General features: G+C 46.2%; 1 protein-coding gene across 3 annotated transcripts in view; it reads right to left on the bottom strand.

Moving 5' to 3' along the window:
* Window positions 1–6,499, bottom strand: part of JAK3 (Janus kinase 3) — a 30,765-nt gene extending 24,266 nt beyond the window's left edge. For 2 of the 3 annotated variants that reach the window (XM_035120211.2, XM_035120212.2), the window contains exons 1-3: window positions 6,384–6,499; window positions 538–751; window positions 154–277 (exon numbers count right to left, since the gene is read on the bottom strand). In XM_035120211.2, coding sequence (XP_034976102.1) covers window positions 154–277; window positions 538–751; window positions 6,384–6,401 — 356 coding nt within the window. In that variant the 5' untranslated portion in view covers window positions 6,402–6,499. Of the gene's footprint in view, window positions 1–153; window positions 278–537; window positions 752–4,709; window positions 5,624–6,383 lie in introns of those variants that run through there. The other variant, XM_035120213.2, reaches the window with a different exon arrangement.
* Between the last annotated feature and the right edge of the window lie 9,118 nt (window positions 6,500–15,617).

Genomic DNA, 15,617 nt, shown 5'->3' with positions numbered 1-15,617 from the left:
CAGGTGGCCATATTGGTTGGGGGCTGTTGGGAGTTGTAGTTCAATATGGCCATATGGGTTGGTGGGTGATGGGAGTTGTAGTCTGAAATATCAGGAGGGCAGCAACGCTGGTGGGTCAGTTAGCATAGTTGAGTTTCGACAGCTGTCCCTTACCTGATCCGGTAGAGGAGCGCTTGGGTGAAGGACTCGTCCACGGTGAAGACATGACTGGGCGCATACCACCCCGAGAGGTCCTCTCTGGCCAGCGCAAAGAGGGAATGGCAGACGGGAAGGATTCCTGGTGAAGAAGAAGGCAGGTGTTAGCAAGGGTGGGTTTCCGAATCTGTGTTTCCCCGCAGATTTTGATACTGGTGCATGTGGAAATGTCAAAGTGGGAGAGTAATATTACTGTTGCTCGCTCGGAATCTAATAAATCTAAAAAATAACAATAAAGGGGCTGTTTAAGAGATAGTCTCCTGATGGCTGAGAGACTCTCTCCGCGTTTTGGAATGAGACACCCATCAGAGCTGGTGGAAAGTGAGAAGTTTTCAAACTCACCACATGCTTTGGCTGCTGCGATGCAGAGCTCCTCCGCCGTGTACTCCCCTAAGGTGAAGTTTAGGGTGCCGGCTGAATCCGAGGCCGATTGTGCCACGTTCAGCTGGTGGTAGAGATATACCTGGAGGCCTACTGTCTGGGAGAAGGAGAGGTTGCTGCTTCTGTTGCCGATCAAGGGGGTTTCTTCTTCCTTGACGGGAGGCATTGCTGAGACCTGTCGGAGGCGACAACACAACCCCCCCCCCCAGTTCTCAGTCACAATTCAAGCTCAGATCCTGTGCAGAGGTGAAGTGAAATCAGTGTTCCACCCAACTTTCTCTTCGGCTCCCATAAACTCATCCCTATGAAAAGCATTATTCAGAACAGCTGTCTGCACGACCCACTGAGGAGGATACTACAATCAAACCCAAAACTTTTGCAATCAATTTATTGAGAATTCCTTTCAAGCTCTTAATTTGGGGAAACGGACGAACTTCAATCATTAATGCCAGCTTTTCAAATACTGTACATGCAATGTCTTCGTCAGGATCCCAACTTGGAATGATGTGGCTTGGCAAGAACCAACAGTCTCCCTAAGATTTTAGTTACAGGTAGGTAGCCGTGTTGGTCTGACGTAGTCGAAACAATAAAATAAAATCCTTCCAGTAGCACCTTAGAGACCAACTAAGTTTGTCATTGGTATGAGCTTTCGTTTTTGTAATAAGGAATAGGCAGCATAACATAAGTTAAGGGGTGATATGATAGCCATGTTCAAATATATAAAAGGATGTCATATAGAGGAGGGAGAAAGGTTGTTTTCTGCTGCTCCAGAGAAGCGGACACGGAGCAATGGATTCAAACTACAAGAAAGAAGATTCCACCTAAACATTAGGAAGAACTTCCTGACAGTAAGAGCTGTTCGGCAGTGGAATTTGCTACCAAGGAGTGTGGTGGAATCTCCTTCTTTGGAGGTCTTTAAGCAGAGGCTTGATAGGCATATGTCAAGAACGCTTTGATGGTGTTTCCTGCTCGGCAGGGGGTTGGACTGGATGGCCCTTGTGGTCTCTTCCAACTCTACGATTCTATGATTCTATGACATCTCCCAGGCGGCACCAGCCTTACGGGATCTGAAATGCCTGCGGGGTTCTCTGTCTTGGCACCCCCCAGGCATTCCCTTCGTCTCTTGAAACGTGTCTCAAGTTTTACCTCCTGTGTGGTTTTTATGGGTTGGGGGTGGGCCGTTCCTTGCATTTTTAAAACTGTGGATTTATCTTGGTATTCTAATAGGATTGTTCTGTTGTGTAGTTTAATTCAGGATATTTATGTTTCATTTGTGATTTTATTTTATTTTATCGTTGCAAATCACTTTCAAGCCCGTTCTGTCATTAAGCAGTAAATACGTGAATATTAATGAAATAAAAAAATAAAATGAAATCTCTTTTTTTTTTTGAACATACTTTTTATTAATTTTACAAAATACAAAAAAACAAAAAAACGGTACATACTTAAACCCCTTTTCCACCTCCTTCCTACCCACCCACATGGGTCCTCCCCTGCCACAGAAGTATCCCATGTATGTGAACAGTCAGAGATGGTCCATTTTATGCTTGGATTTCTGTCCTCCTCCCCCTCCCCTGACCCCAAAGCCCCCCCCTGCCACCAGGGAGCTCCAGCAAACCAGGGCAGTACGCAGGAGGACATCCATCCAACCATCTATTATCATACCAAAAAAAGAGAAAAATAGAAATAGGAAAAAAGGGAAAAAAGAAAGGGCAAAAAAAAGAAAAAAAACAATACAAAACAGAAAATTTTTTCTTACATTCATAGTTGTAAAACCATATTTTGTGGGCTTCCCCTCCCCCCCCTTCCCCGGTTTTCATCCCTTTTTTATCATCTGCAACAGTTTCTTACTTTATAAAAATACACCTTTGTATCTTATACAACTTATAAATCAATTGTTAACATTTTCATCTAATATTCAAATCACTGAAAAATCAAACTCCCATTTTCTCTTCCCGTGCCTAATTTTTTCTCCCTCTATAAGCCTCCATATTTTCACAATTTCCAAAATCCATTCACTTTTAAAACTATAACTATTCTCAATTTAACCTTACATCCCCGATTACCGGCTCCACCCCCCCAATCCAGCAAATTCCAAAATCAGCAGACCAGTTATAAACCTGTTAATCCATCCTTATAATCACAACATCACTTTCCCTTCACCCCACCCCCTGTTTACAGTCTTTTGCCATCCAGGCCACCATACAGGACCCCTGGATTTCTTCTCTTCTCTGCATATTTTTTCCTTCTTCCCTGTGGGCGTTCTGGAGTTCCAATAATACCAATCGTGCCCCCCTCAAAAGCAGGGCACTCCATCCAACTTTTTGTAGAGTAGAGTCATCATTTTTTTCGTGGTGTGTTTCATTTTGTGTTGAATCATCACAGTCCTCATCTTCATCTTTTCCTTCCAAATCACAGTCATCATCATTGTCATTCTCACATTCATCTTTTTCAGTGTCAAAAGCTTCATCTCCTAAAAAATCATATTCCGCCATCACCATCTGAAATTTTTGCTGTAACTCTTGCCGTCGTGTCTCCTCTTGACATAGCTCTATTCTTGTTTCCCACATTAAGGTCAAAACAGACCGCTGGAACTCAGGGGAACACTTTTTTGTTGACATAATTCAATCCTGCCAAGGTCAAAACTTGTCACGTGGGGTGGAATATGATCACAGTTTATTTTCTCGACTCCATTTTAGCAAGCTGGCTGCATTCTTCAAGTCTTGTTAACAATAAAGTTCGAACTCACATTTCCCAAGCACTTAAACCAAAAAAGAAATTCCACAAAGTCCAGAAATACAAAGTGAAATAAAAATTGACTTATAAATCCTGATCAACTCACTGGGTTGTCTGGGCTGCCGGCTCCCGAGGGAAAGAAAGGTTTTTCTTAGCCTTTACCTCTTGCTGCAGGGCAGTCATAAACCACAGTCTCTCTCCCCTTTTCACCCTGCATCAAAGGGGAGATTCTCTTTGATGCCTTTGAGGGATCCTTTTGAATTACAAATCTTCTGTTTATGGCTTCGGGTTTCTATTTACTGTCTCTTTGTTGCCGTGGGGGGGGGTGGCTTCCTCTTTTCTCCCCTCTCTCCCAGATCCAAATCGTGAGGTTACTTACAGTCTTTTCCAATCGTTTTATTTTCGGAAGAATCCAGCGCTCTCCGCCTTCGGCTTGAAGCTTCTCCCTGCTAGAATAACGTTGCCGCTCAAAATGGCCCCCGCGACTTCTACCCTCCTCGCTCCGGAGCTCTTATTAGAGCTAACCGAAGAGTTGGGGAGTCCGGATTGGGTCTGTGCCGAGCAAATTGCCCCCGGGACGCCCTTCCCGAGGTTCTAAGGGGCGCAGCGTCGCTCTCGCTGCCCTCCCCACTCCTAGCAGAGACGGGCCGTCTCGGAGACGAGACGAAACCCCGCCGATCGGCGCTGGCGCTGAACCCGGAAGCCAATAAAATGAAATCTCTGCTACTTTGTCCAAGGGCTAAGACTGGAAGCAGATGCTTGGCTTGGAAGAACTTGTTGTTATACACAAAAATAAGAATCAAAACAAGAAGTTCTTGTTCTGATTCTTATTGGTGTGGCTTGGAAGAACGGCAAAATATACTGAGAAAGGGAACCCAATTATCTGTTTGTCTGTTTGTTTGTTTTTAAATTAGAATACCACCTTGCATCCGAAGATCACAGAGTGGTTCATAAAATCGCAAAATAGGAACATAATAAAACAAAAGCAAACTACTGTACTACCGCCCCCCGGCCCCCCGGCCCCCAAACACCGAATATTGATCATCCCAAGGCCTGGTTTCAGAGCAATATTTTTGACTGGTGCCAAGCAAGCTTCCCTGGGGAGAGCATTCCACAAGGGGGGAGACACTGTAGGAAAGGCTCCTTCTGGCGTTGCCACCCTCTCATGGAGGAGGCACACAAAGAAGCACCTCAAAACAACAACAACAACAACAACAACAACAACAACAACTGTATTACTTATACCCCACCCAACTGAACAGGTTGTTCCAGCCACTCTAGGTGGCTTTTGACATACTGTAATAAAAACACATCTCCTTGACATGTGATGGGAGGGCGTTCCACAGAGCGGGTGCCACTACCGAGAAGGCCCTCTGCCTGGTTCCCTGTAACCTTACTTCTTGCAGCTCAGAAATGTACTGGGAGCCCGTGAAGATCCTTTAGGACTGGAGTTATAGGATCCTGGCAGCTGCTTCCAGTCTCCAGTCTGGCAGCCACATTCTGGATTAGTTGTTGTTTCCGAGTCGTCTTCAAAGGTGGCCCCACGTAGAGTGCATGGCAGTAGTCCAAGGAGGAGATAACTAGGACATGTGCGACTCTGGCGAAACAGGGCATAGGCAGGGAGAACGCAATGCCCATGAATGACCTTGGGGGCTGGTCCCCGCTTCTCTCAGCCTAGCCTACCTTGCAGGGTCACTGCAAGAGAGGGAGGAGAACCACACCCACCACCTTGAGCACATTTGATGCAAAGGTAGGAGATAAACACAACTAATAAGGATCACCTTTGGAGACCCACTTTATGGTCTCTGGAGACGGATGCCAATGAAATAATACAAATTCCCACGAGCGACAGAAAGCTAGGATATCACTGGTTCCTGTTCTGATTGCCACTAGGTTGCAAAAGGGAGGAAGGTGGGCTGGCTGCCCTGGCAGATAAACAGGAGGGCGGAGGGAGTGGACCGCCCCTGGCATCACTAGTCCGGTAGGGTGCCATCGCGGCGCCCCCCGGAAACGTGCCGCCCCCACAGGCAGCCCGACACGCCTCCAGAATGTGTCACATCCTCACGGGCGGTGTGCCACGCCCCCCGGGGCATGCGTCAAGTCCCCCCAGGGGGCGCCAGCCATGCCCCCACTTGCTCTCCGCCCCCGGTAGAAGGCAAGTGCTGTTTTCTGCTAACAGCGATACAAATCATCATTTTGCGCAGAAGCCGGCAGGTCTGCTGTTTGGGCACTTCAAGAGCTGCCTTAGAATCCTAGAATGGTGGACCCCAAGGCTCAGCCAGTACAGGCTTCCCCAAACTCAGCCCTCCAGATGTTTTGGGACTACAACTCCCACCATCCCTAGCTAATAGGACCAGTGGTCAGGGAAGATGGGAATTGTAGTTCCTAAACATCTGGAGGGCTGAGTTTGGGGAAGCCTGATCTAGTCCAATCCCCTGCAATGGAGGGATCTCATCCTGGACAGATGGCCATCCAACCTCTGCTTAAAGACCCCCAAGGAAGGAAAGTCCACAACCTCCCGAGAGAGACCTTTCCACTTGTATTGGAACAGCCTTGTGCAGTCCTGCACTGGTCCTTTCAAAAACCAAAGTAAAATGCTAGTCCTTATGGTTATTCACCTGCCAAGCTCAGTACTCTCTGCACTTACTGGCAGTGGCAACTCTCGAGGGTCCTGGTGAGGGGACATTCCCAGTCCCACCTGGAGATGGCATGGGAGATTCGAACCTGGGACCTCCTACATGTCTTCTCTCCAGATAATCCTGGAAGTGTAGTTTGTCCAGGGCGCTGAGAGATGTGTTAGCTGCAAGGTTTGACTGCCAAACCACTCTTGTAGCTCTGTGAGGAGGAATGGGGTCTCCTGGCAACTCTCAGCACCCTATACAAACTACAGTTTCCAGGATTTGGCTGCAATTCCTGCATTACAGGGGGTTGGGCTAGATGACCCTCGGGGGCCCTTCCAATTCTACCATTCTGTGATTTTCCATTTGTTTAGCAGCCAAGTTCGCCATTTCAGCACAATCCATTCATTATATAACTGCCATCTCTCTTTGGTTGGTGTCTCTTCCTCTTACCTTTCTGGGAGATCTCATAGGAAAGTCCTCCCAGGGATCCCAGGAGTGTCTGGGGCCAGAGCTGGGTGCTAAGCTTCCTTTGAGGGAGCTCAGAGATGGCGCAGGCCAACCTCCGAACGTCTGGTTTCGGAGATGAGATTTGCTGGTACGTCAAAAGCACCTGACCCCATTTCCTGTTTTCAGAGAATTTCAGAGGCCTGTGAGCCATTTCCTGCCGCTGCTGCCAGAGAAGGTGCTGAGGACCACAATCGAGGCAGGGAAGGGCGAGGGGAGGAGCAGATTATTATTATTATTATTATTATTATTATTATTATTATTATTATACTTTTATTGAATTATATACTGCCCTATACCCAGAGGTCTCAGGGCGGTTCACAGAAAAGACCAACATAAAAATCACAACATATATATAATCAAAATAAAAACAACCCAGTATCCCCACCCCCCTTGCAAAAAAAAGAGCCACATTTTAAACAGAGCAGAGGATGTCAATCAGATCAACCAAAGGCCTGGTTAAAAAGGAACAGTTTAGCCTGGCACTTAAAGGTGTATAATGAAGATCTGGGCACCACAGTTCAAGAAGGATACTGACAAGCTGGAATGTGTCCAGAAGAGGGCAACCAAAATGGTCAAAGGCCTGGAAACGATGCCTTATGAGGAACGGCTTAGGGAGCTGGGTATGTTTAGCCTGGAGAAGAGAAGGTTAAGGGGTGATATGATAGCCATGTTCAAATATATGAAAGGATGTCATATGGAGGAGGGAGAAAGGTTGTTTTCTGCTGCTCCAGAGAAGCGGACACGGAACAATGGATTCAAACTTCAAGAAAGAAGATTCCACCTAAACATTAGGAAGAACTTCCTGACAGTAAGAGCTGTTCGGCAGTGGAATTTGCTACCAAGGAGTGTGGTGGAGTCTCCTTCTTTGGAGGTCTTTAAGCAGAGGCTTGACAGCCATATGTCAAGAATGCTTTGATGGTGTTTCCTGCTTGGCAGGGGGTTGGACTGGATGGCCCTTGTGGTCTCTTCCAACTCTATGATTCTATGAAGACAAGTGGCGCTGTGGTCCAAACCACTGAGCCCCTTGGGCTTGCCGATCGGAAGGTCGGCGCCGGTTCGAATCCCCGCCATGGTGTGAGCTCCCATTGCTCGGTCCCAGCTCCTGCCAACCTAGGAGTTCGAAAGCACGAAGTGCAAGTAGATAAATAGGTACTGCTACAGCGGGAAGGTAAATGACATTTCCATGCGCTCTGGTTTCCGTCATGGCGTCCCGTTGCGCCAGAAGCGGGCTAATCCTGCTTGCCACATGACCCAGAAAACTGTCTGTGGACAAACGGCGACTCCCTCGGCCTGAAAGCGAGATGAGCGCCGCAATCCCATAGTTGCCTTTGACTGGACTTAACCATCCAGGGGTCCTTTACCTTTTTTTTTACCTATAATCTAGGCACAGGTGAACTTTCCTGGGGAGAGCGTTTCCACAGGTGGGGAGCCCCAACTGGACAGAGAGCCAGGAGATAGAGAGAGATTCTCTCTAGACCGCAGCAACTCCCCCTCCTCGACCCTCGAGTCTGGCCTGCGGCTGCACTGAGTGAATACCCAGGTGGGCATAGCTGGGTGAGACCCACACTCCACCCTGTTTCAGTGATACAGGCCAGATCAGCCTCCTCATCCATAATCAGATCATGGATGAGGGAGATTTTCTTCTGGGCGTACCTGGCATTCAACAGCAGCAGTCGCAGACCCGAGGACTGGCTGATATGACAACTGCAATTCCCTGCCACCAAGTCCCCTTGCAACCCAGTTAAAAACCGTTGAAAGACAAAAAGAAAAGAGAGTTCCGCTTCCGCCTGCAGGAATGGCTGACCCTTGTTCCATCCCTCCGACCTTCATGAGGAATTCGGCGGTTGCCAGGGGAGTTAAAGGCAACCCCCTTACCTCTCCGGGGGTTACGGAGAGGGCCCGCGGGCCCGCGATGCCCCCAAACCCACTCCGACTGTTCAAGGAGTGGGGGGGGGGGGCCTGGGCTGAGAGCACTCATGAAATGTCGGATCTCCTGGACGCCAACTTGCAGAGCGGGATCTCCATGATTAAAGAAGATAATTAGGCGTATTCATGGACATGCTTCGGAAGGAGGGGAAGAAGCTCTGTTTACTGCCAAGGAATTTGTGCTGCTGAGGGTGAAAGTGATCTAAGCTTTTTAAGATGGCGCTGCTCCGTGTTGAAAGGCTGACGCAACAGGACATTCCGGACAGAAGATATATGGGGGGGGGCAGGACGATTAAAACTCACACAGGAGAAAGAATATATGTGAACTCTCGTTTGATACTTATTTCAGCAGCTGTGAAAAAAATCGGATGAAAGAAGAAAATATTTTAGTGACTGGTGGGGAATGATCGGGATTATTTTGGATTTTGAGAGAAGATTTGGACTTTAGAAAAAGACGGCAGTAGACGGGTGCGAGGAATCCCCAAATTTTTGAAGCATGGGAACTCCAGAAAATATTATATGATTTGGCATAATATTCGGTTTAATTGATATGTATTTGTATAATTTGAAATAATGAATGTGATATAATCGTGTTTTAATTGGAAAATTAATAAAAATAGATTATAAAAAAAAGAAAGACAAAAAGAAAAGATAGAGAGAGCGAGAGAGAGAGAGAGAGAAGAATTTAAAAGGATATAAAAACCATTTAAAAACCATTTAAAACAAGGAGTCCTTTTTGCTGAGCTGCGGCAGCAGTCCTTATGAAGCCTGCCAGGGCCCGCCTTGGGCCAGGTAGTTAGAGGCAGGAGCAGGGCCCTCTGACTCTCAGCAGGATGAAGATCTCTTTATTTATTTCTAACCTGAGAAATGAATGATGGAAACGGAAGATGAACTCGCCGAACATCAGCAGATGCCTTCTGACTTTTGCACCCCGCAACAGAGAGATAGACTGCCCCTCAGCCTGGAGGTTCTGTACTAATAGAGCATACAGAATCGTAGAATTGTATAGCTGGAAGGGGTCATGAGGGTCATCTAGTCCAACCCCCTGCAACACTGGAATGTTTCACCCAATGTGGGGCTTTAATCAGCAAAACTGAAGTTATAGGGTCTCATGCAGACCCTTCAAGGGCCCTGCTTTTCCAGGGACAGTCCCAGAATTACAGAAGACCTCCCGGTTCCTGATTTGATCCCGGAATGTCCCGCTTTCCTTTTTCCCTCCCCATCTTGGAGAATAATTAAAAGTGGTGTGTGCAGGAGCTAAAACGGAGTCCTGTTTATACTGAAAATAAAATTCCTGCACCAAATGAAGGAAATGGTGAAGTTTCCTATAATTGTGACGGAAAAGCTCACCCATCCACTTTAAAGTCTTTCATTGCAAGTCATTCTGCAGCCAGCCATTTCTTAGGAAGCACGGGGAGGGTTTATTCCTTTATTGTAAATGGAGCCTCACTCTGCCTACTCAGAAGTAAGTCCCACTGTAGTCATTGGAGCTTACAACCAAGTAATTGGGTATAAAGATTGTGCAGCTTTACACTGCAACCGGAAGCATTTTTACTCTCTGGTATTATTATTATTATTATTATTATTATTATTATTATTATTATTATTATTATTATTATTTCCCACCTTTTCCCCAGACAGGGACTCAAGCTGAAATCTTAATTCATTTGGTCCCTTCCCTTGCATCTTTTTTCTTGGCTCAAGATGACCAATGTCAGCATTTATCCACTGCATTCAATGCAGCTTACTCTCGAGTAACTGGGCAGCCTTACACTGCAACCCAGAGCATTTTTACTCAGAACTTAGCCCCACTGAGTTTAATAGGATTTACTCTCTGGTATGTTCTGGCCAGATGGAGAAGGTTTGCTTGCCCCCCGTGGGGTGTGTGGAAGGAGGAAGGCCAAGCTACCAAGAGCCGCCCGAGAGCAGTAGAACCTCCACATTGAGGAGCAGTCTACCTCAGCTGTGTTGGGGATGCAATAGGTCAAAAGTGGGATAGAAACATTACTATTGCTCACTTGGAATCTAATAAATCTTTTCTTTTTTTTTACATTAGTTTTACAAATAAAGAATACAAATAAACACACATCAATAAAGTCATACTGTATGTGGACATTCTCTGAATCTCACGACTTCCCCCCACCCCATCCATGGAGTCTTATTTTAAACATCTACAACTGCATATTAGTCTGTACTCCAGTTTTTATATCAAACCACATTATCCATAATGTTTTTTACACTACAAGTATGTCAACATTCTGCTCTTGTTTCCATCTGCTTACAGTGGTCTCCTAGATAATTTATAATTTTTTTCCATTCTTTTTTATAAAGTTTTTATCCTCTTGGTTTCTGAGTTTTCCAGTCAGCTTTGCCATCTTGGCGTAGCCCATCAATTTGGTTTGCCATTCTTCTCTGGTAGGGACCTTGTCCTCTTTCCAACTTTGGGTCAATAACAGTCTTTCCTGCTCCTTTAGAATGTCGGTACCTGTAATTCCTAATAAAAAAGCTTCTGCTTTTTAAACAAAAGTTACTTTAAAGATTTTCTTAATTTCATTATATATCATATATCGTATTTTTCGCTCCGTAGGACGTGTCTGACCATAGGACGCACCTAGTTCTTTTAGAATAGGAAAACAAGAAAAAAATATTTTGCTTTCTTGAATTGTCCTAGGCATAGCAGCCACTCCTAGAGGCCTAGGTGCCTTTGCCCCCCCCCCCTAAATATTTGAGGAAGCTTCTTTTGCAAAGGGGGAAACCTCCATTTTTTGAGGATCAGCTCAAAGTTGTGCAGCTCTTTTTGCAAATGGGAAAAGCCCCGTTTTTTTGGGGGGGGGGTGTCAGCTCACAGTTGTGCATCTTTTTTGCAAAGGGGGAAAGCTTCATGTATGAGGATCAGCTCAAAGTTGTTGAGCTTACCTTGCAAAGGGAAAAAATCCTGTTTTTATGGGGTTCAACTCACAGTTCTGCAGCTTCTCTAGGAAAGGAAAGGGACCCATTTTTACAGTTTCCAGACAGATAATCTAATCAGCCAGTCACATGTCGCTGGGAAAACAAGCAGCCTCTCTCTGCAGACAACAATTGAGGCCTGGGCAAGGGGCCTGGGCGGGCCGGGAAGGGAGCTAACTCCCTTATCTCCCTCCCCGATCTCTTGCAGTCAGCTGCTGAGCGGGTCCTTTCAACACTCTCTTTCCCTCTTGTTAGCCTTTAGCTCTTTCTAAAAAAAAAAGGCACGATCTGCCTTTTGCCCCTGGGCAATTCCGCTCCAGGGACCACGCATTCGCTCCATAAGATGTACAGACATTTCCTCTTACTTTTTAGGAGGAAAAAAGTGCGTCTTATGGAGCGAAAAATACAGTATCATATATCAAATATATCATATTATATACCAGCTTTTATTACCTTACAGGTCCACCATATGTGATAAAAGGTCCACCATATGTGATAAAAGAAAAAGGTCTTTTTCTTTACATTTCCAACAGATATTTGAACTTGTCTTCTACATTTTTGGGATGTGGGTGGCGCTGCCAATTGGAAGGTCGTTGGTTCGAATCCCCACGACGGGGTGAGCTCCCGTTGCTTGGTCCCAGCTCCTGCCAACCTAGCAGTTCGAAAGCGCGTCAAAGTGCAAGTAGATAAATAGGTCAGCAGGAAGGTGTCAGGAGTATGGGCAGGAGCCAGGCTCGGGGGCCTGTAGTGCTTTGCAGGACTGGGGCCTGCCTCAGCTTGTGCTGGAGAAGCAAGGAGTGGCCACTCAGGTGAGGCCACTTGATACCTCACTGCACCTGGTGGCAGGAGCTGGGAGGGATAAAAGCTCAGCATTTTCCTTCAGCTCTTTGCCACAGCAACGCTATCCCTGCCTTGTTGTATCTGGCCTCTTGCTCCTTGGATCCTTGCCTTGCCGATGCCTTGCTCCTTGGACCCTTGCCTCGCCTCCGCCTTGCTCCTTGACCCCTGGACCTTCGCCTTGCTTCTTGTTTCTTGAGCCTTCACCTTGCTCCTTGGACCTTCACCTTGCCTCCGCCTTGCTCCTTGACTCCCAGACCTTTGCCTCCGCCTTGCTCCTTGACCCCGCGACTGCCGGCTGCTGGACCCTCAGCCCTGCACCTGTTCCTGCTTCTACACCACCATCTTGCCTCTGGTCCTGACGTCCTCAGCCAGGGCTTCAACCGCCCGCTGACCGGACCGTGACAGAAGGTAAGCGGTGTTTCCGTGCACTGCTCTGGTTTCGCCAGAAGCTGCTTAGTCCTGCTGGCCACATGACCCAGAAAAACTGTCTGTGGACAAACGTCAGTTCCCTCGGCCAGTAAAGCGAGATGAGTGCCACAACCCCAGAGTCGTTCGCGACTGGACTTAACAGTCAGGGGTCCTTTACCTTTATACATTTTTACTAACTTTGTAGGAGTCAAATACCACCAGTACATCATTTTCATATACCGGTAATTTTCTTTCAATGTAGAACACACCATGAGTTTCAAATCTGATTTCTGTATGCCAATAAAGGTATTGAAGAAGAAATCCGATTTCCATAACCTTTCCCAATCTACCATCTGTATATTATGTCCAAAGTCCTTTGCCCGTTACTGTATATCATTAGCAACTTAACCTGTTTGCCTTTTGTATGCCACTCACTTGGAATCTAATAAATCTAATAAATAAAAATTAAAGGGCTGCTTAGAACAGCAGTCTCCTCTCCTGACAGCTGGGACTCTCTCTCTCTGGAGTTTGGAATGAAACACCCATCAGAGCTGGTGGAAAGTGCATCTAGCTGTTGGTGATTCGAGCCCACCTCAGGGATGGCTGTGGGCAGGATTCCTGCATTGCAGGGGGTTGGACTAGATGACCCTCGGGGTCCCTTCCAGCTCTACCATTCTATGATTCTATGAATAATTTCCTTTCTCCAGGCTCTGGCAACCCCTGCTATGCCACTGCCCAGACGCCATACTCTCCAGATGAACATACTCGGCAAAGCTGGAAAATAGACACCAAACTTCTCATTGGGTTGGGGAGGGGGATATTTTCTTCTGGAGAGTTGCCTGCTTGCTGTCAGCGTATCGGTTGCTGTGGCCTCAGGATGAAGTAGGATGAGGCCCTTGTCAGCTGCTCCACAGAACCCCTTTGTTTTGACCCAGTTACCCATTTTGCATGCAGGTTTTCACCCCGGGGTGGCATCATAGCTGCCAAGTTTTCCCTTTTCTCGCGAGGAAGCCTATTCAGCATAAGGGAATTTCCCTTAAAAAAAGGGAGAACTTGGCAGCTATGGGTGGCATTTGGGAGTTGGCCGCAAAAGCCAACATCTCCAGACGAAAGTCCCTGTTTGCTTTTGCATCCTTAACTTTGCGGAAACAAAGAGAGAGAGTGTGTGAAAAAGGATAAGCCTTTACTTGGGGAGACATCAAGTTGAGCGAGGTGGGAGTCGTCTCCACCTCCAGAGATGTCAGTCTGAAGACTGCAGAAGGAAGGAACGTGCAGAAAACTGTCCTGGGGACTCCCCCGGAAAAATCCTAGGGGGAAGAGTGCTTAATCCCACACTGAAAACATATGGGGAAAGATACGTGGGCGAGAAATCATTTTGGGTTTTGTTCTTTTTGCTTCTTCTTTTTTAAAAAAACTTTCCCCAAACTAACTCCATTAAGCTGGAACAATCTGACATTTGGTTTTAAACCCAGTCAGATAAGTGGGGTGAAAATAAAATTATTCTTATTCTTATTATTTCTGGGTGGCTGATGAATGATGGAAGTGGGTCACACAAGAATGTGTTTGCCCAGATTAGTCACAAATGTTTTCTGTCGTAACCTTTGAAGGGTGATTTTCGGAGTCAGTTTGGAAGGGGGGAACAAACATAAGCTTAGAAAGTTTGATGAAGTGCAAAACTTGGTGGTTCTAATATCCTCAGTTAAATGAAATTGATAATGGGGATTTAAAGAATGGATTTGCTGAGCAAAGTTCCAACTCTGAAACAGGTTTAGGTGAAAAGGATGAGAAATTAATTTCTGAAATGTGCAAGTTGCTGCTTGCATGGGAAACGAAGCATGACAATTTTGAAATAACAATGGTTAAGTTAGCTAAGTATAGTAATAGTAATATTATAGTAATAGTTAAGTTAGCTAAGTATATAGATATGGCTGCCTGGGAAAAGCTTGGGAAAATAGGAATGAAATTTATAGCGTGTTATGGCTTTTAAAAAAACTATTACAAGACGCTTTATAAATGGTATTTACCCCCAAAGAAATGTACAAAAATGTACAAAAAAGTATCAAATAAGTATTGGAAATGTAAGGCCACTGAGGGGTCATTATATCACATGTGGTGGATCTTCCATTAAGGCAAAGGCATTTGGGGACATGATACTTAATAAAATTAAGAAAAGAATAATGTGACTTTCCCCAAGAGGCCATTATCCTTCCTGATGGATGTGATCTTGGGGGCCGATCGCTGCCTCTCGGCCCAACCGATGTCTCTGGGTTGTTGTGGCGATTAAATGAGGAGGGGGAGAACCACGCTTGAGCTCCTTAGAAAAGGGAAAAGTGTGATATAGATGACAATGCAGATGATAACAGCAGTCACGAAATTAAAAGACGCCTGCTTCTTGGGAGAAAAGCAATGACAAACCTAGACAGCATCTTAAAAAGCAGAGACATCACCTTGCCTACAAAGGTCCGTGTAGTTAAAGCTATGGTTTTCCTAGTAGTGATGTATGGAAGTGAGAGCTGGACCATAAAGAAGGCTGATCGCCGAAGAATGGATGCTTTTGAATTATGGTGCTGGAGGAGACTCTTGAGAGTCCCATGGACTGCAAGAAGATCAAACCTTTCCATTCTGAAGGAAATCAGCCCTGAGTGCTCACTGGAAGGACAGATCGTGAAGCTGAGGCTCCAAAACTTTGGCCACCTCATGAGAAGAGAAGACTCCCTGGAAAAGACCCTGATGTTGGGAAAGATTGAGGGCACTAGGAGAAGGGGACAACAGAGGACGAGATGGTTGGACAGTGTTCTCGAAGCTACGGACATGAGTTTGACCAAACTGCGGGAGGCAGTGGAAGACAGGAGCGCCTGGCGTGCTATGGTCCATGGGGTCACGAAGAGTCGGACACAACTAAACGACTAAACAACAACAACAGATGGCAATGCAATAATGATATACAACAAGTAAATATAAATCAATGAGGCTTTCCGGTCATGTCACGAACTCAATGGTGATAGCTTGGGCAGCGAGGAGGTTCAGGCAGGGGAAGCCAGGATTTATGAGGCAAAA

The sequence above is a fragment of the Zootoca vivipara genome, chromosome 6, assembly GCF_963506605.1.
Source record: "Zootoca vivipara chromosome 6, rZooViv1.1, whole genome shotgun sequence".
In the NCBI taxonomy this organism is placed as follows: Eukaryota; Metazoa; Chordata; class Lepidosauria; order Squamata; family Lacertidae; genus Zootoca; species Zootoca vivipara.
This window is presented reverse-complemented; position numbering and strand designations above follow the sequence as displayed.